Genomic DNA, 20,784 nt, shown 5'->3' with positions numbered 1-20,784 from the left:
ATATCCTGTACACCCCTTGAAGGTACATGGCAGGAATTTGATGATGATGATGATAATGTAGCATTATGCACACTGGAAAGGATGTGTGCTTTGCACTATGGGATACTAAGACAATTAATATGAAGTCATTAGCTTCTCTATACAAGTAGCCTCATCGTGAATAAACTTCACATGCAAACTGTGTTTGCTTACACTTGGATAAAGTATTAAACAAGAATGTAATTTCTTGGTATCTTTAATTTAATTTATAATGAAGTGAAACACTTTCAACAGTATAGCTTTTGAAGAGATGAAACACTGAAATAGTGAAAATGGTAAATTAAATCTGAAAATAAATAATAGAATAAGAAAGACTGTCTTGTGGTAACCATTGAAATAAAGTTATGTGGAACAATAGAAAAATCAGCTACAAACCAATGAGCAATATACAAGTGCAAACAATTTTAACATGTGGTCCTGGGAGTTAGGTTAGTAACAAAATAGTTAATCAGAAAATGGAATCTACAGATACAGTTCTTGCAAATATCAAGCAAAAGAAACAGTTTAATAATCTTATTAAAAGTAAAGATGAATAAAAACAATTGGACATTATTACCATTAATATTGTGATAATGAGAATGTTGAGACTAGCAAAACAGAAGTAACTGGGTAATGACCCAAATAAATTTTAAATTTAGATGTTTTGATGCTGCTAGGAGTACTTTAAAAGTCAAAAAATATTACAGGAAACTAGTAAAGAAACATCATAGTGTTAAATTATCATAGTATCCTATACAGTCTTGGAGGGAAAATTCCAGGAAATGATGTGTGGTATATTTCAGAAATAAACATGAGCACTCAGAGAGAGAGAGAGAGAGAGAGAGAGAGGAATGCATCTAGAAGATATAGAAATAGTTATAAAAAACTTGTGTGAGTAAAAATGCATGTTTGCATGGGGAGAGACATGAGTTTTCCTGATTGTTATATGATTTTGACTACTAAGATTCCTTCTTCTTAAAAGTAGTGAATGGTAAGTATATCAGCTTAGGATGTAATGGATGCAATTTCTTATAGTGAAAACTTCTTGTGGAATTTTATTTAAATCACTGTTATTTTAAAAGTATAAGTTGAATTTCTAGTGTGCTACAATGAATATAGTTTAATTACAGCATATATATAGTCCAGTAGTTAAAATTCTGATTTTGTTGAGAAATCTTTTTGCTTTAGTATCTTTAACAATAAGTTTCATATTTATATATTTATTTATAGAGATACAGAACATATTGAAATGACTGTGCTTAATTCAAGAAGAGAAGAAGAAACTCCTCCAGTTCAGTGTAGCTCACGAAATTCATTTGCTGAGGGTCCAAGTAAGCATAGTATAACTCATGTAGATTCCATGGAGTTCCTTAGTAGACTGTTTAACTCTGATTTAGAGGTGAAGCCATGTGGAAGCACAATAGGCAAGTCCAAAATTAGCATTCTAGTTTTAAAATTTTTGATGACATTTGAAATTGTTTTTGCTTTAGTCAGAATTTTCCCTCTTGGATTTGTTTGATCTTTTAAATACATAGATCAACTTAACTCCCCCATCATAAATTTAATTATGTATACGATTAAATAACATGTATGAAAAATTTAGCAGTTTACTAATTGGGGAATGATTTCACTAGGTATGATTTCTGAAAGGTGTCTAACAAAGAGACTCTCTATCACCCAAAATCTTTACAGCAGTCCTTCAAGAAATATTTAATAATATAAACTGGACAAACTATGGTATAAAAATTAAATCAGAAACTTAACACACTTAAGATATGCATGTGATATCATAATTTTTGCAAGCACTCCAGAAGACCTTAATATAATGATAGAAGCCCTATATCATGAAAGCAGAAAAGTCAGTCTAAAGATAAACAGAGAAAAAACTAAAATCATGTTTAATCATTTTATAACACCAAAAAACATAATAATAGAAAACAATTTCTTTGAAAGAGTCTCTTCATATACATAGTTAGGTCATCTCATTGATCTAAACTGTGGACTCCAAAAGGAAATAAATAGGAGAGTTCGACTTGCCTGGAGTGCATTCAGAAAATTGAAAAGCATTTTTCAAAACAGCGATGTCCCACTCTGTTTAAAAAGGAAGACATTTAACCAGTGTATACTTCCAGTCATCTCATATGGTTGTGAAACTAACAAAAGTACTGGCAAATAAATTAACAACAACTCAAAGAAAAATGGAGAGGTTGATGCTAGGCATCACATTAAAAGATAAGAAGCGAAACACCTGGATTAGAAGCCAGACTTGCATCACTGACATCATTCTTAACCACAAGCGACTAAAATGGAAATGGGCCAGACATCTATCCAGAAGAGAAGATGAGTGATGGACCACCATACTAACAAACTGGATTCCTAAAGAAGGGAAATGAGGCCGAGGGCATCCTAAAAGAAGGTGGAGTGATGAATTGTCAAAGTTTGTTGGGGAAAATTGGTCAATCATTGCCAAGAACAGAGAAAGGTGGAAAGAACTGGACAACTGGAGGAGGCATTTGTCCAGCAGTGGACAGAAAATGGCTGAAACAAAGAAGATTTCTGAAACAAGCAAGTTATTTCAGAAGATATTGTACTTTGTAAACATTTAATATTATTATTGTGTTCTTGGAAACTATAATTTTGAGAATGGATTTAATGACAGTTTTGATTTCTTTATTCAACTTGCCATTGTTTTTAGTTATTAAGCATTCTGTAATAGACTAATACAAATCATAATAGAAAATTTGCGATCATTGTGTAATATATCTTGTATTGGGGTGTCTGTTAATATCATACCTTACCTTGCTTGTCCAGATTAGGTGGCAATGGCATTAATACAGATCATCATATTAAACAGTAGGACATGATACTTCTTAATCTTGATTCTTTTTAAATTTGCAAGATTATTTAAAGAATCATGTAAAGAGTTTCTACAACCAGACATAATGCTTATTTCATCTTTGTTCATTTTTTTTTTAATGTGACTTCTTACAAAAGGTTTTAAACCAATAGTTCATTAGTGATGTGGGTGGGTTTTAAGTTTTTTTAAAAATCATTTCAGGTCACTTTAGGCCTGAAAATCAGGCATTGGTTTCACACCAAGTGATGAATCTCATCTCTCACCTGAAGTCAATCACAGTTATCCATGTCCATGACTAGATTCAAACCTAAAGCTGTTATGTTAACCACTCTGCCAATCAGGCTGGCAATTCTTTATTTCTCACATTCTCTTGAATATGAGAAATAAAGAATGTTAAAGCTCAAGTTGTTACTACTGAGGAGAGCATTTGTCCTGATTAACAAAAGTATCATTTCAGCGATGACGATAATTTATTTGAGGATAAGCTGACATTAGAAAATATCTCCATTAAAAGAAATTATTAGAAAATCGACCAGAGAATTGGAAAAGGTGGAAATTTGACTAAATCTTAGACAGGATAGGAAAAAGGATCAGAACAAGAACAGGCAGAAAAGCACTGAACTTGGTAATCATAATATTAACAACAACAAGGTAAGTCAGTTAAAATCTAAGAAAAAAGAGGTGATATGGTGTAGTGAATCTGTCTTAAAATTTGCACTTGCCAAGGGAGTCACCACTTCTGGTTTCCCATGGGCTAAAATTAAAAATATGACAAATGTAATTGAAAAACAAAAAAGAAAAGTAAAAGAGATGATCGTTCTGATAGGTATAGTCTGACCACAGAAGCGAGAGCTCTCATTGGCAGACTGCCAAGAAGAGTCAGTTCATGTTGAAGGGGAGAAAGAAATAAGGCGATGTATGAGTTGGTCACCAACATGCGAAATCACGTGCTTTATACGTAATATTTGCCAACTATTATACAAGCAAAATAGTTGCCACTTTAAAAACTACAATGATCATAAAAGAGAAGTTAATTTTCTGATGTGTAATAATAAACAATAATTAACTCGGCAAGGGAAACTTTAGAAATTTATAAGAGACCCATTAATAAATGGATAACATCTGAAATATTAGAAAAATGTGAAGAAAAAATAAACAGACATACTTCAGAAGAAAACAAGAAGAAATACAAACAACTCAAAAATGAAATTGATAAACTCTGCAGATAGGCTAAAGAAAACTGGATAAACAAAAAAGCAGATAAATGCAATGAGGCATATAAACACGATAACTTAAAAACATACATAACACAAAGAAATTACAAAAAACTTTTCACCACTACCGCTAACAATGATCAACCATCAGGACAGGGCAACAGGAAATCCAAATGCGATTAAGGCAATATGGATGGACCACTACCAAGAAACCTTTACGAATGAAATCAATAACTACCTAATAACAAAGCCTCACACTAATTCAAGACATGACACCTTAATGATCCTTCCATTGGAAGTGGAGAATGTTCCTTAAAATAAATAAAATTCCTTACCACACTTTTCAATAAAATCATTTAAACAGGAGAAATACCCATACCAATTTACAAGAAAGGTGATAAGAAAAATTGTAAAAACTACAGACCAATCACATTACTCAGCCATGCTTACAAAATATTTACAAGAATCTTACAGAACAGAATAAAGAGCACATATGAGATCATTCTTAGTGAAAAACAGGCAAGCTTCAGAAAGAATCCTTCCACATTGGATCAGATCTTCATAATACAAAGACTACCAGAATTATACTGGGAACATAACAAAAATATCTATTACTGTTTTATAGGTTTTAAACAGGCATTCGACTCAATAAACAGAGTAACCTTATTAAGAATATTAAAACAGAAACAAATCGATGAAGATACCCTAAACTTCTTAGAAAAATATTATAGTCTCACAGAAGCAATAATTAAATTTAATAGTATAACAACAGATAAAATAAACGTCAGTAAAGGAGTAGCCCAGGATGTCCCATCTCCCCATACCTTTTTAACATCTACCTACAGGATATGGTTAACCAAGCCTTGGAAGGAGAAAAAGGTGTCAACCTAAATGGTTATAACCTTAATAACATAAAATATGCAGATGACATTGTAATGATAGCAGACACAAAAGAAAAATGGTGAACCTAATAACCAAACTAAACAATATGGCTAAAGAATACAGCATGACCATAAAGACAGACAAAACAAAAATCTTGATAATTGGAAAAAACAAAGAAAAACTAAACTTCTCCTTGACTGGATTGACAATTGAAGAGGTAAAACAATTCAACTGTTTAGGAACAGTAATAATAGAACACTTAGATACAGGACCACTATTAAACATAGAATATCGACTGCATGGTCATCATTTAATAAGCTAGGTAAAATCTTGAAAAATAATAAAATCTTCAAACCTCTAAAAATAAAATTATATGATTCAATTATAATACCCACTGTGCTATATGCTTCAGAAACTTGGACACTCAAGAAGACAGAGATATGAAAACTGGAGGATTTCGAGATGAAATGTCTCAGTAAAATAAATAAAACAAAATGGACAGAAAAGAAAACAAATAAAACTGTAAGACAAGACCTAAAATATACAGAATCATTAATTGAAAAGATCAAAAGAAGACAACTTCAGTGGTACGGACATGTCGAGAGAATGCCATCAAAAAGACTACCCAACCTTGCTCTGTATGCAAGAATAAAAGAAAAAAGGAAGACCAAGAACTAAATGGATAACAACAATAAAGGTCAACTCTGGATTACAAACATATAGACAGCTCACCAGCCATGCAAGAAACCGAGACTCCTGGAGGTTGTTGTGGAAACATGGAAGACTCAACCCGTCCCCGATGGATAAGTAAGTAATAATAAACACTCATCCCACAATACGGATTGATTACCCTATTATTGGAATGGATTCTCCTTCTTTTGATATGCGCAGAAGTGTTGAAGGGTCTCATATCTGTGGGAGTAATAATTTAAGTAGACAAATATAGTGTGAGAGAAGATATGAATGGTCTGTTTTAAGAAGTGAGAAATAAATGTGAGAGTAAAAATTGTAGAATTTCTACTCACCCAGATATGACAGTACTGAGTTAAGAAGGAGGGCAATGATTGCAAATTATTTCATGTGCAGGCTGTGTAGAAGAAATTGATGCGAGTTTTTAGATGTGTGGAGTGAGTTTGATGGCAGAAAACACTTTTATAAGAGGGATGGCCTCCACTTGAATTCATTTGGCATCAGGAGCCTGGAAAAATTACTTCTTGGTATGAGACCTAATGCAGAGTCAGGGAAACTAGATCATCAAGGAAGGAGTGGGGAAAATGTGTGCAAAAGTTCAGCTGTGGTATGCAAACGTGATAAAGATATGAATGTCTTTGAACATGGTTACATATGTGGTGAAGGGGTGGAAAAATATGCTTTGGTTTTGGACGTTTTAAGTATGTCTGGGGAGGGAAAAGAGAAAATTTTAGAACAAGACCAAATAGTTTGCATATCTAATTATAAGAATAGACTAGGTGATAAATTATTATGTCTATACACAAATGTTAGGAGCATCAGAAACAAAGGGGTTGAGTTCGTTGCTTTATTGAATATGATGTGGCCTAAGATTGTTGCCATCAGTGAAACTTGACTAACAGAATCAGATATCGTAACTGGGATCGAGTGTAATGGATATACTATTTTTAGGAATGATAGAAGAGGAGGAGGAGTACTACTAATTATATCAGATGACTTAAGTCCAGTTAGGGTAGAAACACAAGAAAACAATGATGGTAACAATATCCCATGTAGCAACGAGTTTGAGTCTATCTGGTGTGAAGTGGAGTGGAGGCTAACAGAATGAAATATATGGTGGGGTGTTGCTACTGACCTGGTGGCTGAGTTGCAGGGGACAAAGAAATATATCACTAATTTAGCCTCATGGGTACCAAACGAGTGATCATTAATGTGACTTTAATTTTCCAAATATTGATTGGGTAGAAAAGAAATCTCATAAGAAATAAGAGGAATTTATTGAATTGTTGCGAGACAACTTTCTCAAGCAGCATGTGAAAGAAGGAACTCGAGGTCAAAGAGTGTTGGATTTCCTCATAGCGTCAGAAAGGGGTCTCTGTCGAAAATATGGCTATTTTACCACTAATCGGTGACGGTGATCATGCTGTACTTTCTTGGGAAGTATCTAATTGTATTGATGCTCCGATTAAAACAGGCTACATGCTGAACTACAAAGCTGGAAATTGTGATCAACTTAGGAGCATACTAACTTTGGTCCCATGATATCATTTACTGAATGGGAAAAATGTCAGCAGTGCATGGGAATCTTTGAAAAATGCTTAAATGAGGTGGTATATGACTGTATCCCTAGTGTTTGAAGAATAAATAGGTTGGGAGTGAAATGGATGTAAAACCTTATTAAGCAAGAGAATCACAAGAAAAAGATGATGTGGAAAGAATATCATAAGAATAAGACTGAGAGGAGTTATGAAATATATAAAGCTCAGGCCAGGAAAGTAGAGTATTGTGTGGAAAGCTAAATAGGAGTATGAAAATAAATTGGCCATGCAAGTTAAAGCAATCCAAAAGAATTTTATCGTTATGCCACAAACAAAAGAAAGAATGATTGTGAAAGAATAACTTTATTGAATGCAGATGGTACTCGAGTGTCGGAAGCTAATGAGATTGTTCAATTCATGAGTGCTCACTTCGCTAAGATATATCAACCAGGTGTATGTAACATGGTGCACAATGTTATTACATTGGATGAAGAGTTAGATGTGTCATGAAAATGAGGTGGAAGAGCTGTTAAATAACCTGGATAAGAATTTATCTATAGGGAACAGAATATCAGCCCATTTGCTAAAGGTTCAGCAGAATTGGCTAGGCCTTTCACATGTTTGTATAACTTGAGTCTCAGCTCAGGAATGATACCATAGAAATGGAAGGAATGTATGATAGTTCCATCATACAAAAGTGGTGCAAAAATTGATCTATCTAATTACCGATCTCTCAGTATCTCTGGTGTGGTAGTGAAGATTTTAGAGAAGTTGGTAAGAACTTACATACAGGAATGGGTAGACAAACAAGCTATACTCTGCAAGGAGCAGCATGGGTTTACTAATGGAAGGTGAAGTTCGTAAGAACTCGCATACAGAAATGGGTAGACAAACAAGCAATACTATGCAAGGAGCAGCATGGGTTTACTAAAGGGAGGAGATGTTTTTGCAATTTGCTCATATTTTATAACAATGTTACGGCTAAGTTGGATAAAGGAAATGGATACACTATGATAATGTTGGATTTTTCTAAGACAGATACTACAAGAAAGGCTGTTGCATAAAACTGGAGAATATGATATTGGAATATAAACTCTTGACTTCGATCAGGAGATAGTTGACAGACAGATATGTGGGTGTGAATCTGCCAGATTTAAGGTGACCAGTGGTGTACCTCAGGGTTCATTCTTTGGGCCATTATTGTTCAATCTATACATTAATGATATCAGGCAGGATCAAACATGAGATGTGCAATTGTTTTCTGATGATGCAAAGATAGGCAGGTCAAACAGGGATGCTACTGTTATTCAGCCCTTACAAAATGATTTGAATAGGCTGCAAATTTGGGCAAGAATGGCTATCGGTTTATTGTTAGTAAGTGTGAAGTTATGTACTTTGGTCTGATTAGAGTTCCAATGGCATTTATTAGCGGGGTTATGCTACAAGAAACTGAAGAGGCAAGGGATCTTGGTATTAGTGGATAGGAATTTGAAGTTCACAGGTCACATGGCGAAAGTTGCAAATACTGCTCAGAGGATAATTGCGATGTTGAAGTGAATCTTGACATGTAAGGATAAGGAAGTCATTTTGCCTCTTTATATGGCTTTGATAAGATCACAACTGGATTATTATGTGCAGATTTAGTCTCCCAGGTTCCAAGGGGATGAAGAAGCTGTGGAACAGGTGCAAAGAAAAGTAGCAAAGATTATATTTGGATTATTGGATTTAGATTATGAGAACAGATTGCAAGTATGTGGATTGCAGACTCTGGTTAACAGTAGAAAGAGGGGATATGAATTTTTCTGTTCTATGGAATGTGGGGAAAGAACATGGGGATATCGATGGAAGTTAAGTTTGTTCACAGTCAAGAAAGGGTTAAGAACTAGGTTTTTCTCCCACAGAGCAATGAGTGAGTTGAATAACTTGCCTCTTTATGATAGTGAATGCATCTAGTGTGAATGAATTTAAGAGAATGTATGACAGCTGGATCTGTGATTTATAGTCTCTCTCGAAGAGTCTTTGACTCCCTGGAGGTCTCAGATAATAATGATAATAATAATAATATTGGCTTTAATCTGTTTGATTTTAGTTATGTAATTGTGAAAGTTTATATCATCATCATCAAATTCCTGCCATGTACCCTCAAGGGGTGTACAGGTTATGATAATACTACATGAAAAATTTACATCATTATTAACTTCTTATCTACAATTTTCCTCCAGATCAAGTCTGTTACTTGTCAAGACTCCAATATTATCAGATCTTATATTTCTGTCATCTAAGGCACTTTGTACTATATCAATCCACCTATATCTTGGTCTTCCTCTGGGTCGTTTTCCTGCCAACCTGGCAGAGAACACTTGTTTTGCTAATCTTTCCTCGCCCATTCTGTTTAAATGACCATACCACCTGAGATTAGCTCTGCTAACGCATTCCTGGATGCTGACAATGTCAAGTTCTTTCCTAATATCCTCGTTTTTAATATGATATTGCCATTGATGCCATCTGTTCACACCTCTAATCTTTCTCAGGATTCTCATATCTGCGGTCTCTAGTCTTCGGTCAAGTGTTTTACTTCTGACCCAACTCTGAGATCCATAAGTTAAAACTGGTTTGAACACTGTATTGTATATGGCTAATTTAGTATTCCAACTAATTACTCTCTTATTCCATATGAATTTATTCATTTGGCTTCCTACCATACCAGCTTTGTTGATTCTGTTGTCTATTTCCATTTAATTTATCCTCTTCACTAAAATTTGTGCCTAAGTAGGTGAAATGTTTTACTTGTTCATGTTCTCCATTCACAACGCAGTTGACATTTTCAGTGATTCTGCCTATTTTCATAGTCTTTGTCTTTTTATTGCTGACCTTCATACCATATCTATTACAACAGCTATTCAATTTAGTCAGAGAATCTTGCAGACTTGTAGCGGATTTATTTAGAAGTATAACATCATCCGCATAAAGCAAAGAGCTGACATTAACATCTCCAATTTTGATATCAGGTTTAATACCACATTCCTTCATAATGTGATCCATATAGATAATGAATAACAGAGGGGATAATGTACATCCTTGTCTCACACCAGATTTAACATTAAACTATCTTCCTGTACCTTCCTTCAATTCTAACTGCTGACTTACAACTCAAATAAAGACTAAGTATTGCTTGATATAATGCCCCCATTGACACCATATAACTGTAGCGTATTGAATAGCTTCTTTCTTTCATATGCCTTTTCCAGATCTACAAAACTTAAATAGAGATCTTGGTTTTATTCCCATGATTTCTCAACTATTTGTCGTAAAGTGAAGATCTGATCCTGACAGCCTCTATTTGGCCTGAATCCAGCTTGTTCTTCACCAAGCTTTTCTTCCACAATTCTTCTCAACCATTTCTCAAGTATACTTGCAGATATCTTGCCACGAACATTCAGTAGGGAAATACCTCTGTGATTCTCACATTCAGTTTTATATCCCATTTTTTTTTATATTTTTTTTATTTATGGGTACTATGAGAGCTCTACTCCAATCATCGAGAGTTTGTCCCTCTGTGCAAGCCTTCAGAACTATGCAGTGCAGCCACTGCAAGACTTTTATACCACCATACTTCAGCATTTCTGGTCGAATATCATCTACTCCTGCTGCCTTTCCACATTTCAAACCTTTGAAGGCTTTTTCTACTTCAAGTATGGATATGTATTCCTGACTGTATGCCTGTTGAGTGTTTTTTGCCACTGTGCTATTACTGCTTGTTTCATTTAGCAATTTCTCGAAGTAATTACTCCATACTTCAATGATATATTTTTCTCCAGTTTTCATAAAGTTTATATATATATATATGTAAAAAGTGTTTTTACAATTTTTGAAATGTAGGATATGAAAGACTAAAGAGTTTGTTTTGTTGTATTTTTGTTTTAAACATGATCAAATTACTTCTGATATCTATTTAGTGTTGCAAACAGTTAATCATCAGGAAAGTTCATTACTGCATCGATAGAAAATAGTGCCAGAACCAGTTGAATATCTGGAGAGTGAATGTTAAGGTGTTTTTTTATCAGTAATTTATTCTTGCAGGCAAGACTATCAACCAATAGTATTATTTCGGCTTTTAAGAGATGTTGTTTCCTAAAAACATACATAACTAGTTGACCACTATGACATTGCCTCAGCACAATGCTTTTATCAAGAACAAGTTGTTCCCTATACCCTCCACACTTCCAGTCCTGGCCTCCAAATCATTGTCCTTACTCCTCAGCAATTTTTTGTTCTCTGCAGTTGATATTCTAAAGGAACCATTTTAACCAATCCAGAAATGTCATAGAGAAAGCAAAGAGAACAATGATTTGAGGATTACAGCCAGTTGTTGAAAGTTTCTTCACTTGTTCATATATGAAATTAAAGATACCAAGAAATTATATTTGTTTGATCCTTTATCCAACACAACTAGGCTACTTGTATGTCGAGGCTAGTGACTTCACATTAATTGCCCTAAAGGCAGTATACTAAGGCAACTTATGTGAGGTCACTGGCCTCTATATACAAATAGTCTAGTCGTGAAGATACTTCACAAACTTTGTTTGTTTACACTTGGGTAAACGATTAAAGAAAAATATAATTTCTTGGCATCTTCAATTTGATTAAGGAGCAATTCAGAGTAATCATAGCCATGCTACTGTTATAAAGGAACTCTATCAGCAGTATTTCTAGCAGTCTGCATTTATTACATAAATTTTCTAGGGAGTTCATTTGAAAGGAATAAAATGATCCTTAGAAAATTAACCTAGATACCATTTTTAACCAGTCCTGAATCATTTGGGTAACACAAAATTCTTCTACACTCCATGTATAGAGAACAGAACAGTAGTCAGAGCATTACTAATGAAAGTAAAAGAATTCAGTTTGTAAAAGGTGATTCAAGAAGAGAACTGTGATATTAGGTTTGAGGTAATATATGGTGTGAGGTGTAGACATATAGGACAAAATATATAGTAGGTTGTTGTTGTAGACTTAGTAGTGAAGATCAAGTTAAAATAAAAGGGCACGTGGAAGGAAAGCAAATTTTTAAGGTTGTAGAGGAATAATTACCTTAACATGTGACTTAGGAACGAATGTTGTTTCTCTCATCAGTAGTTTTGAAAAATGTGAGAAATTCAGTTAAAATCAGAACTGACTTTATGATAATACTGTCCACGAGCGATTGTTGAGCCTTTTATACAGTGGTGCTGTGGATGATCAAAAAAGTGGGAAGAAATTTGTTTAAATTGGATTTGAAAGACCTTTAAATTGCTCTTTAGGAAATATTATTCCAAAGGATAGCAGCAGAAGGAATGAATGAGGATAAAGAAAAGTTTGTTCTGCGAGTTGACTGAGAGGTAGTGTTGAATAGCTGCAACAGTGGCCATAGAAATATTTGTAGAAAATGCAAACAGTAGAAATAGAACATCTGCGTGAAATAGTGGAATGAATTAGTGAGAAGTAGGGCATTAATCTATTTGCCAACTGAGTGGTTGATGTATCTACTCCCCAACCAACAGACAGTAGGTTTGAATCCCCTCCATAGAGAGATGAATTTCATTGCATAGTGTGAGACTGCTACTAATTTATTAGAGGTTTGAAGTAGAGGTAGCATTAAAGGCCATACTTGTTATCTAGGATTTCTGAATTATATAAAAAAATAAAAAATAAAAAATAAAAATACAAAAATATATAAGCTTTATAAAAATAGAAAAAAAAAAGTGCTATAGGTTAACAGCTTTTAGGTGAGAGTCATAAAAGTCAGCCTATCAACTGTCTTAAAACAATGGAATCATATAGCAGAGTCATATAAGCAATAAAATTATTTTTAATCCTCCACGGAATCCAAGACCCATTGAGAGAGACAGAGAGAGGTCAAATACTAATGTACCACTTCAAAAGACAATCATTTGAATCACTCATCACATACTCTGGCACCACCTGCCATGCAAAACAATCTCCTTTTCATTTTTGTGCTTTGTATAGTTTCCAGGGATGACCTCTCAATAATTCCCATCTATCTGATAGACTCCTCTCACAAAGTTATGTCTTAATCATATCACTTTTCTTATCTGCTAAGCTCTGTATATAACATTCCCTTAATCTGTCATCATATTCTACATTCCAGAGTCCTGAGACAGCTCAGTTATTTACCTTTGCACCATTCTCTCTCCAATGTTTTCTTATTGCTAATAAAGCCAGATGACCAAATCTATGTGCAGAAATCCAAATGTGGCCTGATTAGCACCTTATACAGTGGAACTGTCACATCCTTATCCATACATAACTTTACACTTAGCAATATTAAAAAGACATCCTTATTTTTCAGCCTGAAGCACTAAACTATTCAATTCCTCTTGCATCAGTATCATGTCAGCTTCTTGACATTACTTTCCTAATTTAACATCATCAGCAAACAACTGAATATCTCTTGTCACATCCTGTATTATATCAGTGATGTATAAATTAAACAACAGTGATGACCAATGAACAGAACACTATGATATCCTACTCATCATCTTCCTGTTTTTGGTGCACTGCTTCCTCATACACAACTTGCTGTCTCCTATCAGTCAGCCTATCAGTAGCCTATCAGAGAACCACGTGGTTCTCTATCAAATGTGTTTAATAAAATCTATATAATACATTTGTATAAGCAATCTCTTCTCTCCAAATACACTAATCACTCTATTATAAAATGTAATTAAGTTACTAAAGCAAGACCTACTCTTAACAAATTCATGCTGCTCTCGAAAGATTTTCATTTTCATCAATCCAAGTTTGTATTCTATCTCTAACCAGCCTCTCTAACAACTTCATCACTGCACTTGATATACATACTGTGATATATTTGGACACTACTGACTTGGCTTTTCTTTTATACAATGGAACCAGTGTTCCTTCATCCAGTCTCACATCCTTATTAACATCAAGGTTACTTAATATTTTAATCGCATCACTTTCTATTCTTGAACTGTCAGTCTTCAGTCCTCCTTCCTAATGTTATTCAACACTACTCCTAATCCCTACCCACTACAGGAAATACACCTAATGAAATTCTTGTACGTTTTTAGGGAACTCTTAGGGGTATTACAGCATATTTTGAGCAAATTGAGAACAGTGTTCAATGGTTGGATGGATTTGTGATTTGAGAGGCTGATTTTGTGGTTCCCACCCACAAACGGTTATTAGTAAACCTATAATACACTTGTACCATAGATGATTTCTTAAATTTAAACTTTCCATGAACATAAAAGTTGCATGGAAATTAAATATCACTGCATGAATTTTAAATAGTATTTTTACAAATTTAATAAATATACCATTTTATACAAATTCCATTGCATAAAAATGCAATTGTCCAATTTGGATCAGTTCTTCTGTTTCATCCAAATCAATGAAGATGGTAAGGAAATAAACATGACAGTAGCAAACAGGCTCAGTGAATCTTACTATTATCAGTTGTATCATAAAGCTAAATAATGCAAATATCTTTTCAATTAAATCCTTTTTTAATTTGTATTTTATGTTTGCTCTTTTATTCTTGTACTGTGTTATGTGTTTCTGCTTTGTGATTAAATAATTACTTTACTTTGTTTCTTATCAAACAGATATATGATTCTTTGGATATAATGAGCTATAGTATTTAACATTTAAATTTAGCTATAAAGTCAGTAATTCAGAATAGGAAAACACAATTTCATGCAATTGTCATATTTGTTTGAGCATACAATCTGAGCTAGTAGTAATAAAAAAATAATGTTTTTTTATTACTACTGCACATTACATTTAATTGTATTTGTTATCTGAATTGTCTTACTAAGATTATTTTGTAAATAAGTATATATGCATAAAATAAATTATAGATTTGGAAGTGGATGTTCATCATCGAGAAAGTTCAGGTAGCTCTGGAGCAGCTTCTGTGAAACAGATTGTACCTGATCAACCTCAGCAGGATGTCAGTGGAAATGAAGGTCTTTCTTCCAGTCTTGTAGCAGAAGTAATGCAACAAGGTAATAGTTGCTATTTAGTGTGATTCCAACAAGATATTCAGAATAATATTACCACTGATAGTACCTGATGTGAAGAACCTTACCACTGATAGTATGTAAAGTTCTTCACATCAGATAATATATATGCCCTTTTTTGTGTCAGGAATGGGTGTGTGTGCGTGCATGCGTGTTTGGCTATTACAGGTGAGCAAGTTATAATGTTTCATAATCTACACTGGCTAGTAGATCATAAACTACAAAATATATTCTGTAATATATAAACAAGAATATAATTTCTTGTTTATCGATGGCTGATTTAGTTACATCATATAGTAGGTTTGGATGCATGCACATTTATGGTTTAGATCGTAATTGATATTATTGTAAACATTTCCTAGTGATTGATATTATCATACACATATTTCCTGGAATGTATAGAATACTGCAAGGCATCCTTTTAGAATTTTATTAACATCATCATCATAATTTATTGACCTGTGCTATGGATGCAAGATGTATATTGTAACAGTCTAACACACATTTGATTTCATGACTGATTTCTGATCAGTGATTTTCTTTCTTACTGGGCTGTTATTTATCAGGTCTCTGATTTGATCAGCTCTTACATTTTAGTCTTCTAAAGTGCCTATTTTGATTAAATGACCTATATCTTGATCTTTTATCCTGTCATTTTTGCTTCAATAACTTGTTATACTAATTTTTCATCCTGTTTAAGTGACATATTTTAGATTAGCTCTGCTTACACATTTGAGTATTAATAATGTCAGGCTCTTTTCTGTTAGCTTCATTTGAATATGGTTCTGTCTTTGATGTCATCTGTTTAATGTTCGTTGTGTTTTTCTCTCTGTGTGAATTTATATACATTTTTATGCTAGATCAGAGTGTTAGTAATTGACTAGTTCATTTCCTGAACAGCAATCCAACAGTTGTTCAAAGTTTTCCTGCTGGGTTACAAAGTATATTATACTTTGCAGAAATTATATTCCTGTTTTAATCCATTACCCAGGCATAAGTAATCCAGAGTATTTAATAATATGGTGATACTCAATTTTACTACTTGTATACAGAAGATATATGATTGACTTCTCATTGATTTAACTTTGGTATCTTGGATCTAGTTCTCTTGCTGATGAGACCTCAGTAAAGGTCAGAACTGGTCAGGGTGGTGACTCTTCCCATAATATTTTTGCATTTTGGGATACTAAGCAATTGATATGTAGTTAATCCTCTCCCTCTCTCTCTCTTTCTATATATATATATATATATATAAATAAACTAGTCCTGAAGATAGTTCACATATACACTTTGTTTGCTTATGTCTGGATACAGGATTAAAACAAGAATATAATTTTTTGTAAGTCTAATCTAATATAAGAAATCCAAGCATGTGTCATTATTTTCTGTGCTTTGTTCTCTAAATTTTCCTAAAATATTTCTGTATATATGCAGTTCATTTCCTACTCTCCTATTTAGAGAACAATGCACAGAAAATAATGACACATGCATGGATTTCTTATATTATTTTCTTGAAAACTATTTTCTTTTTTCTTTTATATTGCCTTCTATCTCTAATGACTTGAAAAATTAATTTTCTTCTTCTTCTCTTCTTCTTCTTCTAGTAGAACCTTTCATGTGGAACCACAGACACAAATCTTAATCTCCCAATTTTCCCAATACGTATTAAAATTTCCTGACATTCAAGCAGTTTATTTTTGTTTAGTTTTGAATATTGTAATTACTAGTTTCTTTCTCTGATCCCTGTATATTTTATTAGTAATAAAATTTGAAATTAAGGTATCTGTCATGTTTTTAATTGTGTCACACTTGCTGTCCATAAAACTAGTGAAAAATGCACATAGTAAGGTTTTGACTGAGCTTTGCTTGCAACCTAGTTTCAGCTTAGTTTTCTGGGTAGCAAAGGTTCAGATGGCATTTAATTTGCTATGATTTCATCAGTACTTCATTGACATCCTCAGGATACATAAACTTCTGTGTTCATATAAACAGATATCTACACTGTAAAATGGAGCCATAATAAACAATAAAATATCACATTTGTAGATTCCTCAGTTCTCACCCCCTCCACCAGAAAAAAAAAGTACTTAACATGCCCAATTACTAATTTTGTACAAATCTTGTTTTTAGGTTAATGGAACAAAGATAACACTAGAAATGAATTATTAAATCTAATAGTGGGAATTGCCAACTATATTTAATGGGCGGTAGACAGCATTCATTGCCCAGTGAAATACCACCACTTTGCTTACTGGAGGCCTGAAGTGCTGATGCTGTGTTTCTCTCTTCCCCCCCACCCCACCCATAGCATAGATTCCCATTTCTGTTCTTTCCCCAGTCTTCTAACATGTAGTGTGAGCATGCTGGACATGATATGGAAATCTAGAGCCTCCTCACTCTTATCAAGTGGTACAGCAGTTGCTGTATTCAACACTGTCATATTGTGCCTGGAGAGAGGGTATGTACACCATCTGTCCAAAAAGAAACCGGACTTTTGATAGAAAATAAAACATTCCAATTATTCAAATAATTTATTTCAATCAATATACTCTCCCTCAGCTTCGATACAGTGCTTGGCACGGTCAATTAATTTGTTAAATGAGTTTTTTATATCGGTTTTGGTATACTGTTGAGGGTCGTGGTTACTGCCGCTCGAACGTTTTCAGCGGTGTCGTATCACTTTCCTTTCAAATGAAATGGCAAATGAAGTTGGGAGAAGAGAAAGGAGTCACAGGGTGCTAAATCAGGTGAAAACAGCGAGTGATCCAACACACAAACTTGGTTTTTGCTCAAAAACTGTCTCACAATGTTCGAACGATGAGATGGTGCATTATTGTGCAAAAGTGACCAGCTGCCTGCATCACGATATTCGTGCCATACGCAATGAATTCTTACTATCAATCGCTTCAAAACTTCGAGATAAAACTCACCATTGACTGTTTGGCCAGGCAGAACGAAATCTTTGTGGATAATACCCCTGGAATCGTAGAATCAAATCAGAATTGTCTTTACTTTTGACTTCTCCAAGCGACATTTTTTTGGATGTCCCTCTTCTGGTGGTCTCCACTCAGCACTCTGGTGCTTTGTTTCAGGCTCATACTCAAAACACCATGTTTTGAGTATGAGCCCGAACAAACTTGTATGAGCCCGGACTCAAACAAGGAAGTTTGAGTCCTTAAAAGCGGTTTTAATGAGGTCCTTGCAGAGTTCAATTCGATACATATTTTGTTTGTCGGTCAACTTGTGGTCATCGGGAACAAATCGCGAATTCAATTTTCGAAGCCGCAAACTCTTGGTCAAAATATTGTGCACAGTTGATTTTGGAATCCCCATTTCATCTTCAATCAATCTCGCGGACGATTTCAGGTTTTCTTTGATGAAATCACACACTTTTTGGATGTTAACTTCACTCAGTCCAGTTTTTGGACTGCCTGGTTTTTCGTCATCCTCGAGTGTCTCACGACCACTTTGAAATCGCTTAAACCACTCGTAAACTTGAGTACGGGATAAGCATTCATCACCGTATGCTTTTTGAAGCATTTGATACGTTTCAGTAAACCTTTTACCAAGTTTAACACAAAAGTCAATCGCAGCTGTTTGAAACTCATTTTCTGACCTTTTGTCAAAACACACTGTCACTCTTGGCACTATAACTCGGCTTGTAATGAAGCAAATGTCATAAACAGTTGACACAACACTAATGAAGGTTGCTGCTTTCGACAACAAAAAGATACAACAGGTGGCGCCACTAGTTTCTTCTATTTTCGGAAACTTCGGTTTTCTTTTTGGACAGAGGGTGTATGTGAGAGGCACTGTTGAGGCCACATTCTGTCATGGAGACTGGACAACATATCTGAGAGAGTCTATCTTCTTGCTGCACATTCTCATAACCTTTTTTTTTTTTCTTTACCTCTTAAAACCAACATGACAGAACTCAAATAGGTGTATAATGCCATTGTAGTTAAAAAAATAAAATAAAAAAACCTACAAAAAAGAACTTTCATATCAACATATGTGGTATAAATGGAAACTTAAGTGATGTGCACTATCTGCTACAGACATTCAGACCTCATTTCCTGTTTTGACCATATCCCAATTATTTCTACAGTCTAATTCTAATGAGATAGGAGTATTGGTAGCTTGCTCCACCTTTGCAACGAGTTGCCCTAGTGTTGTACCACCTTACCCCAGTCCTGAAGATACTTTCAGGCGCAAACTTTGTTTGCTCACACTTGGATAAAGGATTAAACTAATTTTATTATACTCTAACCAAGTGAAAAATAAACTTTCAACATCTTTCTCTAAATTCAGAGTAATTTATTATAAAAGGGTGGCACACCATTTGGCAACTCCTATAGGTAGAGATGACCTGCTAATGCTTCTGCCTGGTATCTCCACTTGGGCCTGGCTCCCACTGAAGAGACCTCAATAAAGGTCGAAACTAGTCTGGGTAGTGGCCCTTCCCTTAATGCATAACATTAGACATATCTGCAAGGAGATGTGTTTTGCATTATAGGAGATACTGAGATAGGAGTGTTGGTAGCTTGCTGCACCTTTGCAACGAGTTGCCTGGTGTTGTACCACCTTACCCCAGTCCTGAAGATACTTTCAGGCGCAAACTTTATTTGCTCACACTTGGATAAAGGATTAAACTAATTTTATTATACTCTAACCAAGTGAAAAATAAACTTTCAAAATATTTCTACAATCCATTACTTCTGTCATGTGTTTGCAAGAAGTGTACCAGGGTTGATCAAGAAGAATAAAAAATTGTGTAAGTGGCTTAAGGGTAAAATCCAAATAACTTGGATAAAACCTCTCATATCATCTAAGAAATGCAAAGAGCTGATTGTGACTTCTGACCTAATGTCCAGTCTTTACCTTTACATGGTGTGTCCCATTAGTAAGTATGCACTATGTGCATGATACATACCTACTATGCACTATGTGCTGAATGAACAAGGACTGACTAGTAATTTGAAACTTAGCTGAGTAAATTATCTTCTATATTGGCTTAAAAAAGAAAGAGTCATAATGGTACATCATGATGAAATTCATGCCAGCCTGGTGTAGTGACCAGTTAATCAAGGCACCCCTGCTGTTTGGGAATGAGGATCGGCTACTGAAGAAAGTGTTAGAAGAATTGAAGATTGGCACCATCAGAAAGGACATAAAACTGGAAGTACTAAAAAAAGCATCACATGGACATAATTGTTGATACTGAGAAAAAGAAGACTAACACAGGTGATGTCTTACTAAATAATAAATATATGATGTTATATTCGAGAAATAATCTTCCCGGAAAAAAAAGTAGTGAAAGCACTCAACAAACTGGTCAAAGGTCAAACTGCAGATGATAGGAATAGTTCTCATAGTACCCTTCAATAAGAAAAAGAAATAAAACTAATGTGACCATTGCATATCAATTTCTTACTGAATGGTCTTCCATGTAAGTTTAAGCAAACATACTTGATAAGAGGTTAAGAAAAAAATTGTGGAAGAGAAATTTGGAGAAGAAATAGCTGAGTTCAGGCAAA

At 34.3% G+C, this 20,784-nt stretch overlaps 1 protein-coding gene across 1 annotated transcript in view; it reads left to right on the top strand.

The window, feature by feature from the left end:
* The window catches only part of pcx (pecanex), a 621,557-nt gene that overhangs the window by 85,607 nt on the left and 515,166 nt on the right, over positions 1 to 20,784 (top strand). Inside the window, exons 3-4 of the mRNA XM_090398640.1 lie at positions 1,249 to 1,442; positions 15,086 to 15,232. Coding sequence (XP_090254766.1) covers positions 1,249 to 1,442; positions 15,086 to 15,232 — 341 coding nt within the window. The remainder of the gene's footprint in view (positions 1 to 1,248; positions 1,443 to 15,085; positions 15,233 to 20,784) is intronic.

The sequence above is a fragment of the Typopeltis vanoorti genome, chromosome 10, assembly GCF_054136105.1.
Source record: "Typopeltis vanoorti isolate ZY-2024b chromosome 10, IOZ_Tvanoo_1.0, whole genome shotgun sequence".
Lineage (NCBI taxonomy): Eukaryota > Metazoa > Arthropoda > Arachnida > Uropygi > Thelyphonidae > Typopeltis > Typopeltis vanoorti.
This window is presented reverse-complemented; position numbering and strand designations above follow the sequence as displayed.